The 20,106-nt window shown below is 37.3% G+C and overlaps 1 protein-coding gene across 1 annotated transcript in view; it reads left to right on the top strand.

The window, feature by feature from the left end:
• LOC111865915 (drebrin-like protein) overlaps window positions 1-20,106 on the top strand; it is a 30,820-nt gene that overhangs the window by 3,142 nt on the left and 7,572 nt on the right. Inside the window, exons 3-9 of the mRNA XM_023854361.2 lie at window positions 3,085-3,197; window positions 7,415-7,627; window positions 9,141-9,305; window positions 11,764-11,955; window positions 14,350-14,590; window positions 17,574-17,650; window positions 19,121-19,208. Of these exons, the coding sequence (XP_023710129.1) occupies window positions 3,085-3,197; window positions 7,415-7,627; window positions 9,141-9,305; window positions 11,764-11,955; window positions 14,350-14,590; window positions 17,574-17,650; window positions 19,121-19,208 (1,089 nt within the window). The remainder of the gene's footprint in view (window positions 1-3,084; window positions 3,198-7,414; window positions 7,628-9,140; window positions 9,306-11,763; window positions 11,956-14,349; window positions 14,591-17,573; window positions 17,651-19,120; window positions 19,209-20,106) is intronic.

Here is a 20,106-nt window from a genome sequence, read left to right as displayed (position 1 = left end):
ACTTTCATTTTCTCCTCCCCAAAAAATCAACCCATAACTTACCAACGATTGAAATTTGGCAAAGTATATATTCCTGAGTATATGTAAACTTACCTCATCTTTCAAAGATTTAATAATATAACATACTTTATTCAATTTTGAACACAAGGACTGAATATGTACACTCCATTTGAGATTTTGAGTTATATTAATACCTAAAAATCTAAACTGAGATGTATACTTAATTTTTATATTATTAAAAATAATATCTGGCCCTGAGATGTCATGCGGTTTCTTTAACTGGAATAACATAGCTTTAGTCTTATCATTATTTATAATCATATTGTTTTTTGAAAACCAAGATTCCAGTTGGATCATAATTCTCTTTATTTTATCTTGAAGGATGCTTTTATCTTTATCAATAACCAATATATTTGTATCGTCTGCGAAGAGAACAACCTCCCCATTTGTTATATGTTGGGGTAAATCATTTATGTATAAGAGAAACAAAAGCGGGCCCAATGTAGACCCTTGCGGTATTCCAAATTTTATATTCCTCCTTATCGAGCTAAACCGATTTCTCGAGTACCTATTATCATTAGATGTTACTTCAACATACTGAGAACGCATTTTCAGATAGGATTTTAACCAATCATTAATTTTTCCTCTTATTCCATAATGATCAAGTTTTTCTAGCAGAATATCATGATCTATAACATCATACGCTTTTGAAAGATCGAAAAATATACCAACTGCAGTTAACCTCCTATCCAGAGCTTCTTGTATATTACCAATAAATGTCTGACACGCCGATATAGTCGACTTATTTTTTTGAAACCCATACTGATTTACCGTTAAAATCTTAAATTTACTAATAAAAGATACCAGTCTATTATACACTATTTTTTCTAAAATTTTAGAGAATATTGATATAACCGATATAGGTCTATAGTTACTAATTTCTTGTCTATTACCCTTCTTAAAGACCGGTCTAATTTTAGCTATTTTCATAAGATCAGGAAATACCCCTTGATTTATAGATTCATTAAATATAAACCTAAGAGGTTTTTTTATACATGTAGTATGTACATGTACATGTAAAGGTAGTTTTTTCAGTAGAAAATCACATGCAGTTATTAAGTCTCCTTTAATTTCTAAATAGAAGGAAATTGATTACTGTTTACATAGGCCTTCAGCTACTGATCTGGGAGCATCATTCCAGCTGAAATATTTATGGGTGTAAAACAGATTAAATCTTTTATATAAGGTCAACTGACAGATCTTGTGTCAGAACATCAGTAAAGCAACCTTGGACTCATCTGTATCATCCTAACCAAGACAGCTTGACAGGAAAAATTAAGCATGTTTTGAAACAGTGTTAGCATGGTTTATGTGATGTTCAGTTTAGGATTAGAAGAAACTGCAGTTCTCAGTTGTATATTTTCAGATACTGTTGCAATTTTATATTGCAGGAACATTGAATGGTATAGGAATCAGCCTCTGTGAAATGAAATTATCTGAAAGTATATATACTGTATGAAATTATTTTCTATTGTTATTTAAAAATGCTTATAATTAATATGTACATATGTAAACTTTTATTCACAAATTCTCTCAGTTGACAAATATGTATAATTATTGTATTTGTAACTCCATACACATTTTCTATTCTAACTGGCAGTACAGATTTTCAAGGAAATTCTAAAACTCAAAATTCACTTAATACAAGAAAGAATAGAAAACATTCCAAAACCACCAATAGCAAATGAATGTAGCAAAATCGGTATATACCAACTGAAAGTTTAGATTGCCCAGCAGAATATGTCGGACAAACAGGATAAACCTGCAGCACCAGATATGAAAAAACTCGCCCAAGTAATATGTAACAACAGTGGTAATTTGGGGTACTCCAACTTCATGTTAAACACAGCATACATGTGGCAAAAGAATTTATACCATGGACATCCCAGAGATAATGAAGAAAAAAAAACATCTCAATAGCCTAGGAAGGTATAAAAGTAAAGGTAACAGGCCGTCGACGCCCATAGGATTGTGAGATGTTGAGGTTCCCACATTTTCTAGACAGTAGGCTCAGAGATGCGTCAAGGTTGTCAGCCCTACGCACCAGCCACCCTTTACCCCCAAGAATAGTCCAAGAATATTCCTGGTACTCGTTTCTATTAGAGGCTGAGTCAACCCCAAGACCATAGTATGGCTGGAATCATTACGTCAATTGAAAGAAATCCAATCACCTCATCGGGACTTGAACTCGCGACCGTCCAGCTTGTAGTATAGTGCCTCAGCCAACTACACTACTGTGTGCCCCCAGGAAGGTATTGCATGTAAATAAACTCAACAAGGGAAACTTTATATGAAAGACATGTATGGTAATAATTGCAACCCAATATTTGAAACACTGTGTCAACTTTGTCATTAGATGACAGCACATCAACCCACCCTTGCCCATGTAAACACATTAGCCATAACTTTTCACTGTTCTGACTCTCGTTCAGTATCGGCAACACCAAGAAGCAAGCAGTATGAATAATTACAAGTAATACAGACCCACCATGATCTCAACCATAAAAGGGAAGCACTTAGAATTTCAGATGCTGTATAACTGAGTTGAACATAAGTTTTAATAGGAACTTTAATTTTAATTTCAAATTAATCTCTCTTCATACCAAAATAATGCAAATCACAGTGTACCAACTGGCAGAGTAGAATTCAGTGCATTAACCTGAAATTGGCTACATTATTTGCTGAAACTTAATTTATGTACAGTGTTAACAAATTGGTTAAAGAAATATTTTGTTTAAGGATCAGAGGGCAAAGAGTATGTTACTTTTGTTCCCTGTTCTTAACAGTTAAACTATTTTTAAAGTTCTTTTATAAAAGTATATGCATGTAGCATGTTGGGATACTGTTAACAAGTAAATTTTTTAAGTGGCAAGTATAGTTTTAAGTTTTGTTGTGGCACTTTATGTATGCATATGTGAATGTGCTAAATCCTTGGAATTAAAACTGATATTTCAGATTTTAGTTCTTTGCTATGAAGTGCCATTTATGTGTTCTGTATGTTGATGTGGTCCTTTTTTGTGCCAGCGGGTGGCATTGAGGAGATGATTGAGGACTTGAATAGTGGGAAGATAATGTATGCATTTTGTAAGGTGATGGATCCAAAAACCAGCCTGCCGAAGTGTGTTCTAATTAATTGGGTATGTATTGTAGGTAATACAAATGGTTCTCAGTTTTGGTGCAATTCTGTTTGTCAGATATCGTTAAGGATGTATTTGTGTTTTTTGCAACTGTGGTGATTATCATGCCAAATGTGGATGCATATTATGAAATTCATATGTTAGACAGTAGTTCTAGAGTAAAACTTCTGTCAAATGTAACTGTGTCTTATTGCTCAATATTCTCATTTTGATGGCTGTATATGACAAACTCCACTTTCGTAAATGTGATAATTAACTTTTGGATTCTGAAGTTTCTTGGGTGGCTGAGTAATGTTGTGTTCTCAAGAAGGAGTTGGCTCCATGGAGTTAGTTACTTAGTACATGACAAAGAGTAAAGAAGTGTCGCCTGCATTTTGTTTAAACTTAAATTTTAGATGTATTCCAAATAAAGAAATGTCAGTATATTAGTGGGTTATTTTGACGGCATTTAGGGTATTTATGTGCTAGGGAGTGATGAAAGTAACTTTAAAAGCTAACACCATGTTAGCACTGCTAGTCTGAAAGGTTTCGTAGGATATTAAGCCTTTGCAGCTGTAGTTATGAGTAGTTTTATTATCTGGGATATACTGCCTTGAAGTCAGTGAAAGTCGGCCTTGGCTTTCAGCAGACTACATTGCATTTCATCACAGAATACATAACTCTTTTATTTGTAAAAATAAGACCCCAAGCCTACCATAGAATGTACTTCCAACAAGTGCATATCATTAGACTTCAGCTTTGTCTCTAAAAGGCTCCATTTTGGAAAGGTTAGTTTCAGGTGTATTTTTAAAACTAAATATTTAAAAACCTTTGAAGGTTAATTTCCTTTCTGGCCTCCTTGCCTGGTAGTTGCTAGAGTGTATTTGGCATCTAGTGGTTAAAGCCAGACCTGCTATAAATATAGGCACCACCTCCAAAAACTGTGAGCCAGAATAAGAAACACGATACCTCAGGTGAGAAATTTGCTTGTTTTCATTAACAGAAGGACACGTGAAGGTCAGGGAAAATGTAATGTGCTATTCCTGGGATATGTTTAATGTGTAAACTACCTTCTGCCATTGCCAGAATATGGAGAGAAGAATGGTGAGAGGATGGACAAATAAAATGGATGGGAAAGGAGGGAAGGTGATAAATGTATCGTCACATGTATGGTATGTGACTGTAGATGGCGTTTTGGATGGTAATTGGATCTGTTGAACACTTACAGATCATAACTACAAGTAACTGTAGTGCTATTGCTAAATCACACTCAGCATTTCACTACAGTACGTACTAAGTCATCTCAGTCTCCTGTGTCTTCACCAGTCATTTTGTAGTTAGTTATTGGAGAGGGTGGGTTTCCCCATGCACTGAGACCTGTGTTGGTCCATTGTGCTTCCCTCTATGATTTCTACCAGTCTCTATATCCTACCGGTACTGGTGCTTACCATCAGTCCCGCCCAGCCAGCGAGACTGGCTCTACTAGCTGAGAGGTATCTATAATGCTTCCCCCATCTACCAGAGGTATTAGAGACTGCTGTTGGGCGGGAAACATCCGTTAATTTGGCTCAGTGACCTCCTTTGGAGATACGAGGTTCTTTTACGTGCCGTAAAGCTACGACACAGGACCCACGGCTTAAAGTACCTCCCGGAGGACTTGTTCCCTGAATTTTTCCGCCCTTAAAAATTTGATGACCTCCGCCGGGTATTTGAACCCGCGTACTACGAGTCATGAGGTGGGAACGTTACCTCTAGACTACGGAGGCCGCCATTTTGTAGTTGCTTCCAACACCATAGATCCCTCAACTTCTGAGTTCACATCCTTACTGACTGGCAACTGTCTCACAACTAACTAAACTCTAGACCTGTCCTGCTTATAACACCTCGGCATGTACTGCACAGAAAACACCTTTCCCAACAGTTCTTCTGTAATTAGGTCATATAGCTGTTGCATGGACTGCGTAGAGAAAACTGCTTCCCAGTTAGTCCACTGGTGTGTGTTAGGAACCTGTTGCAGCCATTACTCAGCAGTGTCTGTTTACAGAGTCATTTCTTAGCAGTGGGTCTGCATGCTACAGTAAGAAAGGGATATAGGGACAGAAGAAATTGAGTGTGGGAACAGCTGTAATGTGAGGAAGAGGGCTGAAGAATGAGGATGAAATGGATAAATAAAATGGATGGGAAAGCAGTTAGGGAGAAGGGAGAGGAGATAAAGAAACACAGGGTTAAACAAAAGGAAGAAAGATGATTTTCATCATTATTTTTGACAGGTCATGTGCTAGTAGTAATATAATAAGATGAAAATTCTAAGCAACTCCTTAAACATTTTAGGCTTCATGGTGACCTGGCATGTGGTATTTGTGCTGTCCTGGTAAATATGCTTAGTGTATGTCATTATTAATACTCAAATTGGTATCACTTCTGAGTTCTAATTGGTATGTGACCAGTTTGCGTCATGGCTGGGACACCAGCTGTCCCTACTGTGATTTGTCATGTCTTTCCTCACTCCTATCAAAAGGTTGTTGGATTAGTACCTCCAAATTGGCTACAACCCTCTCCTGTTGAATTCTTTCCAGTTCATTATTCACTAATCACCTTACCATCTAGTGCTGTGTAGTCTGGGCTACTGACATCTTCATTGAATAAACCAGGAATAAGTAAAGAAATACGCTACTTTCGTAACTGGCCATGTCAAACTATAGATTTAATTAAAGTAAATATAACTCATTGTTTTTTTGTTGTTGTTGAAGTGCTGTGTCATTAATTGCATTGTTTATGTAGCTTATTAAGATGTGTGTTGAAGATTAAGATTAAGATGCACGAAGGAAGAGTTTTTAAAGATATGTATTTATGTAGATGTAAGAAATAAGTAACTCATTTCAATACCGTTCATTTTAAGAAGAATTTAGGAAAGGAAGTGTTACTTTGGCTGGTAATGAGCATGAATGGAGGAAGGTCCCAAGTGCCAGAAAAAGAAATTAAAGAGACAGGTATGTGGAGTGGCTACAAAATAACCAGACTGATTTTTTTTGCTGACTCTCTGTGGCCTTGGAAGCAGCAAAAGGGGTGGCATATTAGTGTGCCCTCTCCTCTCCATCAACCCTTTGACTTCCAAGGCCATACAGCCAACAGTTAGGCAGCAGCCTTTGTTTGAAGGAGACCGTGTGTCTGAGCTTAGTCGGCATTATGTTAAGTGTTAAAGTAGAGCAACATGTCAATGTGAAATTCCTTGCAAAACCTGGAAAATTCGCTACAGAAATATACAGTTTGTTGATGAAGTTTATGGTGACGAATGTCTATCTTGTTCTCAAATTTTTGAGTGCTTCAGAAGATTTGAGAGGGAAAGGGGAGAGATCGAAGATGATCTGTGTCTGGGTCAGCCTTGCACATCAAAAACAGATGCTAACATTGACAAAGTGGGTGAAATTGTTTGAAAAAATCATTGCCTGTGCATTCGAGCAGTTGCTGAATTAGCCCAGCCCTTTACCCCTGGTTCCTGTTGGATTGGAAGCTGGATGGGCTCCAGAACAGGTCTGGACAATATGGAGGAAAGAAAATTCTTGACCATACCAGAACTCGAACCCTGACCCCTCAGTTGTCCAGCCCATAGCCAGTCACTATACCAACTGCGCTATCCCATCTAAGGAAAGGTAGTAGGCATACAAGATCGCCATGCTGTGTGTGTGTGTGTGTGTTGGGGGGGGGCGATGCATGTATGTTTGTTCATCCATGCTTTCAATTTTGAACCAGGTGATTGATTTTCATGAAATATGGAACAGAGACCACACTGACATTGTAATTTTAATTTTCTGCAGTTGATAATAACATTGTGGACACATGGGCTTCTGAGGGGTGGACGATGTAGTGCTATTTAATGTAGGGGTCTGAAATTGTGTATAGTAATAAATCTTCAGAAAATATGCAATTTTTATTGATGTAATTGTTTTGTGGAATGTAACACAACATAATGCCAACCGCTTGAAACCTGCAGCATCCACCGCTGGGATTGGGTGTTTTAGAATATAGTGCTCTGAGAGTGAAAGTTATATTCATACAGACCTTCTCATTAGTGTATGCAGCTTTAGTAATTGTGGTGAATTGACTATATATGGCTGGTGTATTGGCAGCTAAAACTTTTTCAAACACAGCCTATTATACAGATGAAAATAGTTGTTAAGCTAGGATGTGATGTGCTGATGCATGGAAGAGTTTATCAGATTTTGAATGTTCTCTGACAGCAAGGTGAGGGTGCCCCCCTTGTCCGAAAAGGAAAGTGTGCCAACCACTTACGAGATGTTGCCAACTTCTTCAAGGGGGCCCATGTTACTTTGAATGCACGAAATGAGGAGGAAGTTGATACACAACTCATCATAGACAAAGTTGCAAAGTCTACAGGTTCTGCATATAGTTTTAAGGAACGTGGAGACCAAGCAATTGAAATGGGCCCTGTGGTAAGTGACCACTATTTGCAGGAAACATGCCATATCTTAGTAAAATCACATGATATGGCTTTGAAAGGGACATACTGCTATCAAAATATGTATTCATTGTTTCTCTGTCTTTACATGTTATCAATGAGCAGCGTGGCACATCAATATTTGAGAGGGGCTTGGCTCAAATCTAGGGTGGAATGCTGGCTGTTGTAACTGAGGTTTTTGTGAATGTTTCTAGTCCCTTGAGACAGATTCCAGGATATGTATTAGAATTGGGGCACTACTAATTTCCATGTTCATTTAAATTCATCACTCATTTGTCACCATGTACCAGTTGAAAATGATTACTTCTGCTTATCAAGTAATTTATTTACGATTCAATTTGATTTTGTAATGTACAGGTTTTCTTTTGTTTTGTATGCTTGTATTTTGGACCAAGACAAATTTTTGGGATCTGCTGTCTCACTTTAACAGCAAGATGGGCTTCCTCATGATTTAGACAGTTTGCACACTGACTTGAGCAGAAATAGACCCAGTTTGCAAAATGTTCCTTATAATATCGGACAGTGAACAAAGTGCAACACTCAGTAATTCTGTTAATGTAAGTAAGAATAATAGACAACTCATACTCAACACAAAGGTTATATTATTTGGTTTTGAAGCAAGTGTATTTAATGACTGGATGATATCCAGTTTACAGTGAAATCTCTCAGCAATTTGAAGTGAAGACACTTCTGATTCAGATAACAAAATTATATAGATTATTTATATATAAATATATTAAAAATTATCGGTTGATTTGCATCTTATGGTAAACTGAATTATCACAGATAAATAATTATGCATATTTTATGGAATTTTACTCAAAAATATCAGATAGTTGTTTAGACAGACTTCTGTTAGTGCATGTATTGATGTCTGAGAACATATAGTAAACTCTTGCTTAATGCAGATTTGTCCAGTGTGGATATGCTTATACATGCAAAGTAGATGTGGACAATTATATGCTGAATGGAGCAAATTTGAATATATGCAATTTTCCAAACATGCACCAACACTCTATATGCCAGCACTTGTTCTGATATCTTCTTATAATCTCTCCAACACTCCCACACCTTTTTCTTGCATCACGCTTAGCAGCAATCTTTCTTATTCTGACACCATGTTAAACTAAATGAGGTTGTGTTTGATTGGGTTTTGTAATTTTTTGCTGTCAATTTTTAATGCCCTTAGATAAGAGTGTGCCATGAAAAAACAAAAACATCTCAAAAAGAAAAAAAAATATCATAAGGTTATAGCATAAAAAACTGGATAAATTGTGTGATGGTATGTGTGTGGCATATGAACAGCTCTGCCATCCAACACCTTCTATCTTGGTATTGAGAGCACACTTTAAACAGTCATGTTCACATGTCCCCATGTAACATGTAAGGTATTAAGTCAGTCTAGTGCAGATTTCCCTCATGTGCTTTTCTTGAGGACCAAAACTGCCATGTTTTAAGTTGTGGAATTGTTTAATGTTCTTCTGAAGGGCACAACATACAAACGCGTGATTCCTCGTCAGGAAATTAATTCAAAGGAAAGAGATAAGTTCTGGGAAAAGGAAGAACAGGAAGAGAAACAAAGGCAAGCAGAAGAAATGAAGAGGAAGGTGGAGGAACGGAACAAGTTGGAGAATGAACGGAAACAAAGAGAGGTAAATAAAATCAGTTAGTTTCTTTGAAATTTATGTTTTCATGTATTTTTCAATTTTTATTTATCCTGTATGGAGAAGAGGAATGCATATAGGATATTGGTGGGAAAGCCAGAAGGAAAGAGACCACTGGGAAGACCAAGGCATAAGTGGGTGAACAGTATTAAAATGGATCTTAGAGAGAGAGGATTGGATGGTATGGATTGGATTGATCTAGCTCAGGATAGGGACCAGTGGAGGGCTCTTGTGAACATGGTAATGAACCTTTGGGATCCTTAAATGCTGGGAAATTCTTGAGTAGCTGCAGATTTGGCAGCTCCTCAAGAAGAGCCCAGCTCCATAAGTAAGCAATTTATCCTGTATGGGCTGTTGTACTACAGTGCACTCCAATTTTCTGTGTGCAGAGTATCTGGTTTGCACCTTGGCCATGCACCTTCTTAGGGGTGTTCACAAGCCTTCATATGCACTTCTTAAAACCTAAGTGAAACTCTTCCCAACACAGCTTTATGAAATAAAAATCTGCTCTTACCAGTTAATCACTTTTCTTGACTTTGTTACACCTGTAATCAGTTTACAAGGTCAATTTGACTTTAGCTCAGGATAGGGATCACACTAGTAATAGTAGAAGAGATTATTATTAACATTATTATTATTAACGACATCCAGTGTGATTGATAAATGTTGTGTTTTTTTTTAATCTTTCATCCTTTACATGTTTTGGTCGGAGCGAACATCTTCAGAAGGACATTATCAGTACGTATGGAAACTACTAGTACAATGTCATAGGTCATTATCAGTACATACAGACACTACTATTACAATGTCATAGATATAAAATATTATATCCTTTAAGCATTACTAAGATGTGCATGAATTTGTTAAAGTCTAGAACCAACTTGGTTCATGTCTTTATACTTCTTCTCTTCAAAGGAATATGTATTCTACTTTGTGGTTCTGTTGTTTGAAGAATAGGCCTCTTTAGTGTCATCCAGTTGTTCAGGCCACACTATGTTGTTAGGAGTCATTACCAAGCAACAACAGATGAAGACAGAACAAATTGAGAAGACCTAGTGTGTGCTGTAGTGATTTTTAGTAAATGTAGACTAGTAAGAGTGTTACAATTATTTGTAATTATGATTCATAAATGTTCATTAAATTCAATAATCAATACAAAACCCCATGTCTAGTTACTGACACATGGCATTATTATTATTGTTGTTGTTGTTCTTGTTATTATTTTTATTATTATTATTCATTGTGTATATATATATTCTTATTGATGATAACTGATTAGTGTTAATGGAATTATCATCATTCAAATGATGTAAATTGCCTTGTTAATGTATTTTGTTTATGTATGTTTTTTTCCCCTAACTAATAGTTAGTTTTTAATTGGTCTTTATGCTGTTAAGCTAGTGTGGAAGTAAATAAAAGTTGACTTGAATTATAGTTTAAAATTATACCAGTCTTTTATGAGAGACATGTATGAACACAAAATGGGGAATCTCTTAGATGGAGGAACATTAAATCAGGATTATGCTGCATATTGTTACACGGTTACTTAAACATTGCCCACTGCTAGGTAATGGCTTGATAAACACATATCTGCTGCAATGGATATGCATACAACACTAGGAGAGATTGTTGGTAATAATGTTTTCTATACTGTGTGTATGTGTGTCCCGAAGCCATACAATAAGAGCTGCCCAGTGAGTGGGAGCCAGTGGTGCTGAGTAGGATAATAATGGCTAGTGATGCCACGAATTGTGAGATGTAGCCAGCCGGCAACGATGTAAGCATGAGAGCAGAAGAGTCTCCATTGTTGGGAACCATTACCAAACAGTGCCTAGTGCAGATACAGAAGCCATTACACAGGATTTTAAACCAATTTTAGGTTAAATGTAAGAATACAACTATGTATATAATCTGTGTGTATAAAGGTGAAAGAAGTACGTCACATTTTTATTTTGTTTTGTAACACACAGAGATAAGGGTAATATATGGATGTATGTAGAGTCACAATTCAGTGGTAAAAGACTTGTTAATTGTATTGCCCAAAAATGACTGTATGAGCCAAACATGTAGCGATACTGTATTCTATACCAATAAAACTAAGTTGTACACAAATAAAGTGTTGAGTGAGTTATTTGGAGAAGTGTTTTGTTTCATAATTAATATAAAAATGTATTTATTCTTTTTTTTTATTTGTTTCTTTCTGGTCTGTCACACATAATATTTTTGCACCCAAGTGTATATTATTTATATTGTATGTATATATTTTAACTTTTAGAGCATGTACTGTAATAGTTCCTTCTAACTGTATTGATGTAAAGGTGTCCCTCTGAAGACAGAAACATGTAAGGGCATGAATAATTGAAATTAAAAAAAATCTTAACCAATTATACTGGATGAAACTATTTAACTTTTTCATAATGTATATATTCTGTTTATAATGTGACAGCTGAGAGAAGCTGCAGTGCGGGAGGAGAGATTCAAGGAGCAGACCAAGAGCATTAGTCAATTGCGAAAGGCAGAGAGGGATGCAGAAGAAAGAAGGAAGGAGACCAGTAAAGGAAATGAGACAGAAGACAGGGAGAGAGAAGAAGAGGAGCGGAGAACACGCAGTGATGTGCTTAGGAGGCAGCGCAGCGAGGTGAACCATCGTTCTTTCACATACAGAGTGCCAGGTCATTTAGGACATATATTTTCTTACCATAATGCATAGTGGAAGAAAACAGAACACTGAAACGAAATTCAACACAGAAAGTTAGTGCCTGTTACAGATGGAGCAAGGTCCTAGTTGTCCAGTATCTGAGCATCCAAAAATTCGTCCAATTGGCAAACACTTTAAAGAAAGTTTACCAGTTTTTAAAGTTATCTGAAAACTTATTTCCTGTGTATGTTCATTTGTAACATGGTAGCTCTTCCAGCCATTACTAGCAGGCTACCCATCATCCTCAATCATGCAAGTGCCATTACAAGAGAAGTTAGTTGAAATTACAGTTGCATTATACTGTATGTATATGAAGTACTTCACCCTTCAGTCTATTATGTCACCTGGGAAATCTCTCATGCAAGAACTAAAGCAGAAGCATGGTGTGGACTTCTTACTAGACTTCTGTAAGAATCCTTTTCATGTAACAGGCATACGCCATTCCTCATGCATGCTGGATAACAGGCAGTTTACTGTAATGGGTTTCTGTAATGAAAGTTAATATGTGGTCATAGCCTGCATTATAACCCTGTTAGAGGATTTTTGTTAACTCCCCTTTGCTAAAAACTTGTATGTTGGTAAGCTTGAGAACTTCATCTTGCTACAGCTGGAAGAAAATAAAGTGTAGCTTTCTTCAGAAGATTACAGCAGTATTGTTCGAAATGTCCTCAGTAAAAGGTTTCGCAGTCATTGGATGCTTCACTTGTTGTATCAAAAGATTACATTTAAGGAGGAGGAGGAGGAGGAAGAAGGTAGTGCCTGATTGACCTTAGACTGTGTTGAAATCAGATTTGTCTCTCTTGTGTGTGTGCATATATGCATGTGGGAAAGGGGGCATTTTGAAGCACATATTTTCAAACAGTAGAAAGTAATGTTCTTTGGAATTTGTAGTAAAAATACACTTTGATGTGTTTAATGGGTAAGCAGTGGATTTCAGGTATTGTTTGAAGTTCGAGCCACTGATCAAGGTTGAATGTTTGATTGTTTGTATGTATATTGGTAGCAGCATACAAAGTGCAATTTGAAAGTTCCCGGACTGATATTGTTGTCACTGCTTCAGTGAAAGAAGATGAGAGGGGAAGCCAAGGTCACTTCCGCAGGCCTATTGCATCAGTCTGCCACATGAGACCACGCTATGAACATGCATTGTTTTTACAAAAGTGTCTTTTTGATTTCGTAATTTGTCTCTGATGGCTGGCAGAATTGAGCAACATGTCTGCATCAAGTTTTGTGAAGCTCAGTAAATCCGCTACGGAAACCCTTGGAATGCTTCATGATACTTTTGGAGAGCATTCTTTAATCCAGACAGTGGTTTTTGAAAAGCATTCATGTTTTAAGGCCTTTCGAGTGTCAGTTGAAGATGACAGACGTTCATGGCAACCAGGCACCAGAAAAATGACAGAAAATGTTGAAAAATTTGAGAACTCATTCACAAAGACCATCGCCGAACAATCTGTGAGCTTGCAGACACCATGGGATCAGTTATGGAGTTTGCCAGGAGATCTTAACAGAAAATTTGAAAATGCTCTGCATTGCTGCGAAGTTTGTTCCCTGATTCTTGACAAATGATCAAAAGCAGTGGCGTATAAACATCTCTTGAGCTACAAGAGAAGACTAATGAGGACCAAACTTTTATTTGTATGATCATAACAAGTGATGAAAGTTGGATTTATAGTTATGATCCAGAAACAAACAACAGTTGTCACTGTGGAAGAACCCACAATCATCAAGAGGAAAAAAGGCGCGACAGGTCTGGATTTCAAAAAGAGCTTGCTCATGGTTTTTTTGACGTGAAGGAGATTGTTCACTGCGAATTTCTTTCTCCTAACACTATGGTCAACTATGACTTTTACTGTGACATTTTGAGATAATTGAGAGAAAATATGCGATGAAAAAGTCAGAACTGTGGTGCAACCACAACTGGCTCCATCACGACAACATACCCGCCCACACATCCCTGGAAACCACAGAGTTTGTGACTAACAACAACTCAGTTATCATTCCCTATCCTCTATACTTGCCAGACTTAGGCCCCTGTGATTTTGCTTTCTTTCCCAAATTGAAAATGAAACTGAAGGGACATTTTGAACAGTGTGTGACATCCAAAGGGAATCGCAAGTGATACCCAACAGCGTTAAGGAAAATGACCTCCACGGTGCTTTTGAAGTGTGGAAAAAACGATGTATACATTCCCAAGAAGACTATTTTGAATGAGATGGTAGAACCAAAATTGAGTAAGTTGAGCCAGCATTTCTTTTTTGACCAAGTCTGGGAACTTTCCAATATTATATGTAAGAATAAATAAGCTGTAACAGTGTTTTCTTGTGCATGCAGGAAGCACAGGCAGTGATCTCCAAACGGACATTTGATGCACGTGCAGTATTTGAACAGCACACATCTGCAGGACAGATGCACCAAGTACGCCGCTCATCACTCAACCAGCAGTCAGTAAGCAACTACCAGTCTCCTCTCCCTTCTGCAACAGCTGCTAGAAAAGCATCCCTACCTGTATGGCCACCTGCCTCTATTGAAACCTCTCAGCAAGTCATTAACAACTGGGAGGAGCGTCACACAAGTGAGTTTCATGCTGAGCAAGGAAGACTGTAACTTAAAATTGCAGTTATCAAAGGCAATGTGGAATTAAGACAATGGTATTGTCACTTGTTAGTTACTAGACATGGGGTTTTGATTGATAATTGGATTTATTGAACACCTATAACTTGTAACTACAAATATGTATAATGCTATTGCTAATCTACACACTTGAAATGAACCATTACTGCTCTAGGTCTCAGTCTGTTGCTTGGTTACAGTCTTCGATAGGTTAGAACTCCTAACAATGGGAACTCTTCAGCTTCCATGCTCATGACCTGGCTGGGTGGTGGGTGGCTTGCAACTAACTCATGACTGAACTGAAAGTCTTGCAATTGCATGAAAACATATGTGTCATTAATTGTTAGTCATTATGCATTTCAGATAGTTAGTGTAAATTAAATGTTTGCTGCCCTTTGCTGTGTCATTTAAACACACTGTATCCTGACACTATCATCCAGCTTAATATAAATGCACTTCTTTATACATTTTATGTTAGTGTATTATATTTAAGCATCCTGTTGCACTAGACACTTCTATATTTAATAATACAAATGCCGTCGTGAACACAACAATTTATTTGGTTGTAGTTCTTTGTCTTTTCTTCCTCTATACTACGTGTTTCAGCCGCAACAGGCCATCATCAGGTGTATTTTTCACTACGTAGCTGTCACACTGCACACAATCTAAAAACTAACCACTCCAGATAGTAGCGTATTAAAGATGAGCAGCGACACACACAGGGAGCCTGCACAGAATAAAACGTGAACGGTGCTGAAAATAAGAAATAGCCACTGCAGCACATGCGGGCACAGAGCGGGTATCCCTGTGATTTAAAACTTTAAATTTTGAATTTTAAAAGCTATAAAATTTTAAATTTTAAATTAGAATTCTAAAATCAAATTGATGAACATATGTTGGTGAGATTTTAAACAAAACTGACAGGCTGGTGTTTTAGATTTTAGATTTTAGATTGTGTGCAGTGTGACAGCTGCGTAGTGAAAAATACACCTGGTGATGGCCGGTTGCGGCCGAAACATGTAGTGTAGAGGAAGAAAAGACAAAGAACTACAACCAAATAAATTGTTGCATTCAGGACAGCATTTGTATTATTACATATTATTTTAGTGTATTAAGCATGGGAGGAGGTGGTCTACCTTATTTAGTTGTGTAAGATATGCATCCATAGTTTTAAAGAAGGTATTTCAGAACTTTTAACCAGATATTTGTGGGAAAATATAAGTGAATATAAGTAAATAATCATGTAATTTGCATATTTGAATAGTGCCTGCCAAAATGTGTATATTGTGGCTTGTAGACCTGTTGCTAGGCAAAGATCATGAAACAAACGAGACAACAGTCGTTACTAGGCAGCAGCCAACACGCCAACATACTGGCTGTGTAGTGATCACGTGGGAACTAACAGTCCACGTACAACAATAGAAGAGCTGTGTTTTCTGTTGATCCGTGCAGAGAGGTTATAAGCGGGACAATGTTTAGAGCTAGTTCAGTTGTGGGATATTCATTAGACGGTAAGGATGTCAGCAGAGGACAGTGTTAAGATCCATTACCAGGATAGAACTACTGAAGACTGAGAAGGCTTTATGTGTGCTGTAGTTAACAGTGATACTTGAAGCATGTGACTCAGTGAGACTGTTATACTTGTAGTTACAAGTTGTGTATATATGTGGTCAATAAATCCAGTTACCAGTCCAAACCCTGCCTATAGTCACTCCCTCATGTGACAATATTATTAGATTGAATCATCACATGTGATTAGTTTAATGAAGTAACACATACCAGTATTTACACTTCATCAGCTCACGGAGTGTTGTTGCTGAGGGTTTTCCCATATTCCTGGATGGTTGGGAAAGAGGCTGAGAGGCACACATGGAAGAAAAGTCACATTTTGTGATGTCCATATGCATTTTGCTGCAGGCACATGTGCTGTAAATTTTATCAGTACGAAGGATTATTGAATTATAGTAAAAGTCAGCATTGGAATCTCGGTCATGTTTTAGATCTCATGTTTGGCCGGCAGCTTGTAGCTCAGTATGTAGGTCACCAACTCCTCTAATTTGCTTTAACAGTACCTCAGAGGAGTATTTTATTAATTGTAACACATTAACAGGGTGTTAATTTGTTTAAAAGTATGATGAAACGAAGAAGTATTGCCTAGAGCCAGTGGAAAAAACATGGCATTATATCCCAGAAGATATATCTCTTTATAACCCCTGCTCTGAGAACCCCAGATCCTACATATCACTTTTTAATTCCCTCCCGTCTGTCTAAAACAGCAGCACACTGGCCATGCAAGATCAGCTCATTTAATGGAAATAACCATTGAACTGCTACAGACAGCTATGTTATATTTGGTGTGTAGACATATCGTAAATGTTGTATGAAATATGTTTGTTTTTGTTGAAAATTCAGTTGATACTGTAGATGATGTATAGTAGACAAATGATGTTCAATACAAGATGTTGAGCAGTATCACACTGTTGAATCAGAACAATGTGAGACAGATGCATTTTGAACAGATTTAGTTTGTTTGAATTGTTATCATGTTTAATGAAAGCAGAGTATGTTGTGATAATTAACATTCAATCATGAGAAATATGAACAGGAAATCAGAGTCCTTGTTGTCTGTGAACATTGCACAAATGCCTTATTCCCCATGTAGTCTGGAATCTGTGCCATTAAGAAATGAGTTCATGTCAGTGAAGGACCAAAGTGCAAGAGCAGCAACTGAATCTGCATATTCCACATATGTCTGGTACACATTATAAGTAAAAAAGGCATCCCTGTAGCAGGCTGTGGCGCCCCATAGGGTTGTAAGGTGTCGAGGCTCCCACATTTTCTAGACAGTCAACCTCACATCAAGAGAACTTTTTTTAATCAGTTGTTGGTTCCAAAATTTTCACAGCAGACTGACAGAAAGTAACAGACATTTGCTTACTCCATAGGTGAAAACCAGACAAGGATTTCCTCTACCCCTGCAGAGACTGAAACTAGAAACGATGTTCAGACGCAGAACAACCAGGTTAGTAGCACTGTGTTTTCAAGTTCAGCAGATATTTGCCCAGACTGGCACTCTGCCACCAGTTCAAGTTGTAGATTAAGCATGGAGTTTCAGCTGTAAAAGTAGTCCTGCATATAGAATTTGTAATTCAACCCCAAAACTGGAAGAACATCCATTTTTGGCTGTATGTGACAGCTTACTCAACATATTCAACTGCATATTATGTAGTATCAGTACTGAGAATATTGTTAACTAACCAACTTGAAAAGGATATTCACAAATAACCTTCATGTCTGGATGACATCTGTTATTATGACAGATTACTTTCAGTATTTGGATAAACATTTATTGCATTATGTTGCTGTATGTATTGTTTTGTGAAAGTAATTCCATGAATGGTATTTAGAATACACATAACTCATTAAGAAGATAAATTCTGTGTAAGATGCACACTGCCACTGAAGTACTATGGATGTTGTAGCAGATATTATTCAGATTTATAATTTTCATACTCTTGCAGTTCTGCTTTATATGCACATTACAGTTAAGTTGGGTTTGAAATTTGACTGGCAGTAAAATGAATTCTGTGAGGAACACCTTGAAATGTGAAGTTACTGCTCTCAGACATAGGGATTTGGTAACAATTTAAAAATTGTGTAAGGTATCTGTGTGACTATAGAAATGTGATCTCAGTTAAATGATTCCTTTATTTTGAGAGATGCCATAGAATTTGGCAACACAATTTCAAAAACATTGAATAGTAACCTCTCAAGTTCTGACCTAGTAAATCAAGATATTGTGTAATGTGGTCAACACTGGGAGTTACAGAATTTTCAAATTGGTCTAGAGGATTGCCCATATTTGCTGCACTACTTGACAGCTTTCCATCTTATCATAAGACTGAAAAATTAAACAGCAAGGTCTGAAAGTTAGGTTCTTTGCTTTGTCTCTTGATGCACTTTGCATTTGTTGAATAGTGACACAAGATAATTGGGGAATATTCTATTGCAGTATTTTAGTAACAATTAAGACACATTTTTTTCACACCTATCATGTGCATTTTATCTTGTTAATTTATTTTATAGTTTGTTCCTTTTATCATAATGGTTGGGTGGAAGCCAGTCAGAAGAATGCTATGCAACATAGGGGGGGTTGTGGGGTGGACCAGCCATAGTCTGATTTCAGCTGGGTTACCTGGTACAGAGCTGAACCAACAAGTGCCACCAAGTGACCTTAAAAATCAGACAGAGGCTTATGTTTTGGAGGGGTTTGGCTCAAATCTTGGCTAGAACACCAGATTTCCTGATGACTGAGGTTTTTTGTGCTTTCCCAAAGTTCCTCCACGCAAATGCTAGGATAATACTGTGATTAGACCATGATTGCTTCCAATTCCTTTTCAATTTGTCATTTATCAGTTATCCTCTATACTGTAGACACACAATCCTAAAAGTGCCCATAAAAAATCGTGTCTGTGGTGTGATACTGTTGCAGCATTCTGTGCAAGTTGACAACAGCCTTCCTGTGCCAGCTGTAGAGAACCATAACCAGGTGGCCACCGAACAGGACCGAAGCTGGGAAAGTGAGTATCTTGTAGTTAGGTTGGAGATGAAACTGTATTATTGTGCTCTCCATTTTGAAGTTTGCCCACTTTAATTCTATCTTCAGTATCAGTATTGACCAGCAAACACAGGCTGTATGATTACAGAACCGTTCATTATTACCTGCTTTAGGTTTTCCTGCTTAGTTTGGAAACACAGACTTTTGGCCATACAAGTACAGCATATGGTCAATTATCTGTATAGACATATGATTCATGAGTGTCTCTCTGGCCACAAGCCCATTGCATTCCACATGTTTAGAATTATGTATCATCTGGAAATAATGGAAAGAACAGGGGCCTTCTAGGGAGGAAGTAGTGACATTTGAATTTCAGAATTCAGCTTGTAAGGAATGTGTCCTATATTTTCCAAAGTGTATGGCAGTTACCTCTGAGGGCAAAAGTCTATTTTCATGAAAGCATTTTGGAAAGAATGTTGTTATTCATTAATTTTCAGAATTCACTATTGAAATTAATAATAGTAAAGCAGAGATGAGGAGACAAAAAATGTTCCATTCGATATCTCTTGGAGAGAGTGTTGAATAGAACATCTGTTTACATTATAAGTGACTCAGTAACATGCAGCACATTCCACATTATGGAAGGCATGTTCTCATGAAAGTGTCTCTGTGTAGTGAAATTTCATAACGTGAACCCATTATCCATTCAGGCCTGTGTTATAAATAGAGATGCTTTCCTGCACAAATTTTCTTGGCCCACAGATATAATAGCTTTATATGTTTTTTCCTATAGGTGCACTACTTGCACTTGAGCTTGATGGCCACTTCAGACATATTAAATTGGGGTAGTATACTACACAGTAAAAAAAGGGGGGGGGGAATAGTAACCATGCTACTAGCCCCCCCCCCCCCCCCCTGTC

This window comes from Cryptotermes secundus, unplaced genomic scaffold, assembly GCF_002891405.2.
Source record: "Cryptotermes secundus unplaced genomic scaffold, Csec_1.0 scaffold1826, whole genome shotgun sequence".
NCBI lineage: Eukaryota > Metazoa > Arthropoda > Insecta > Blattodea > Kalotermitidae > Cryptotermes > Cryptotermes secundus.
Note: the sequence above shows the minus strand (reverse complement) of the source record. Positions and strands in the feature narration are given on the sequence as shown.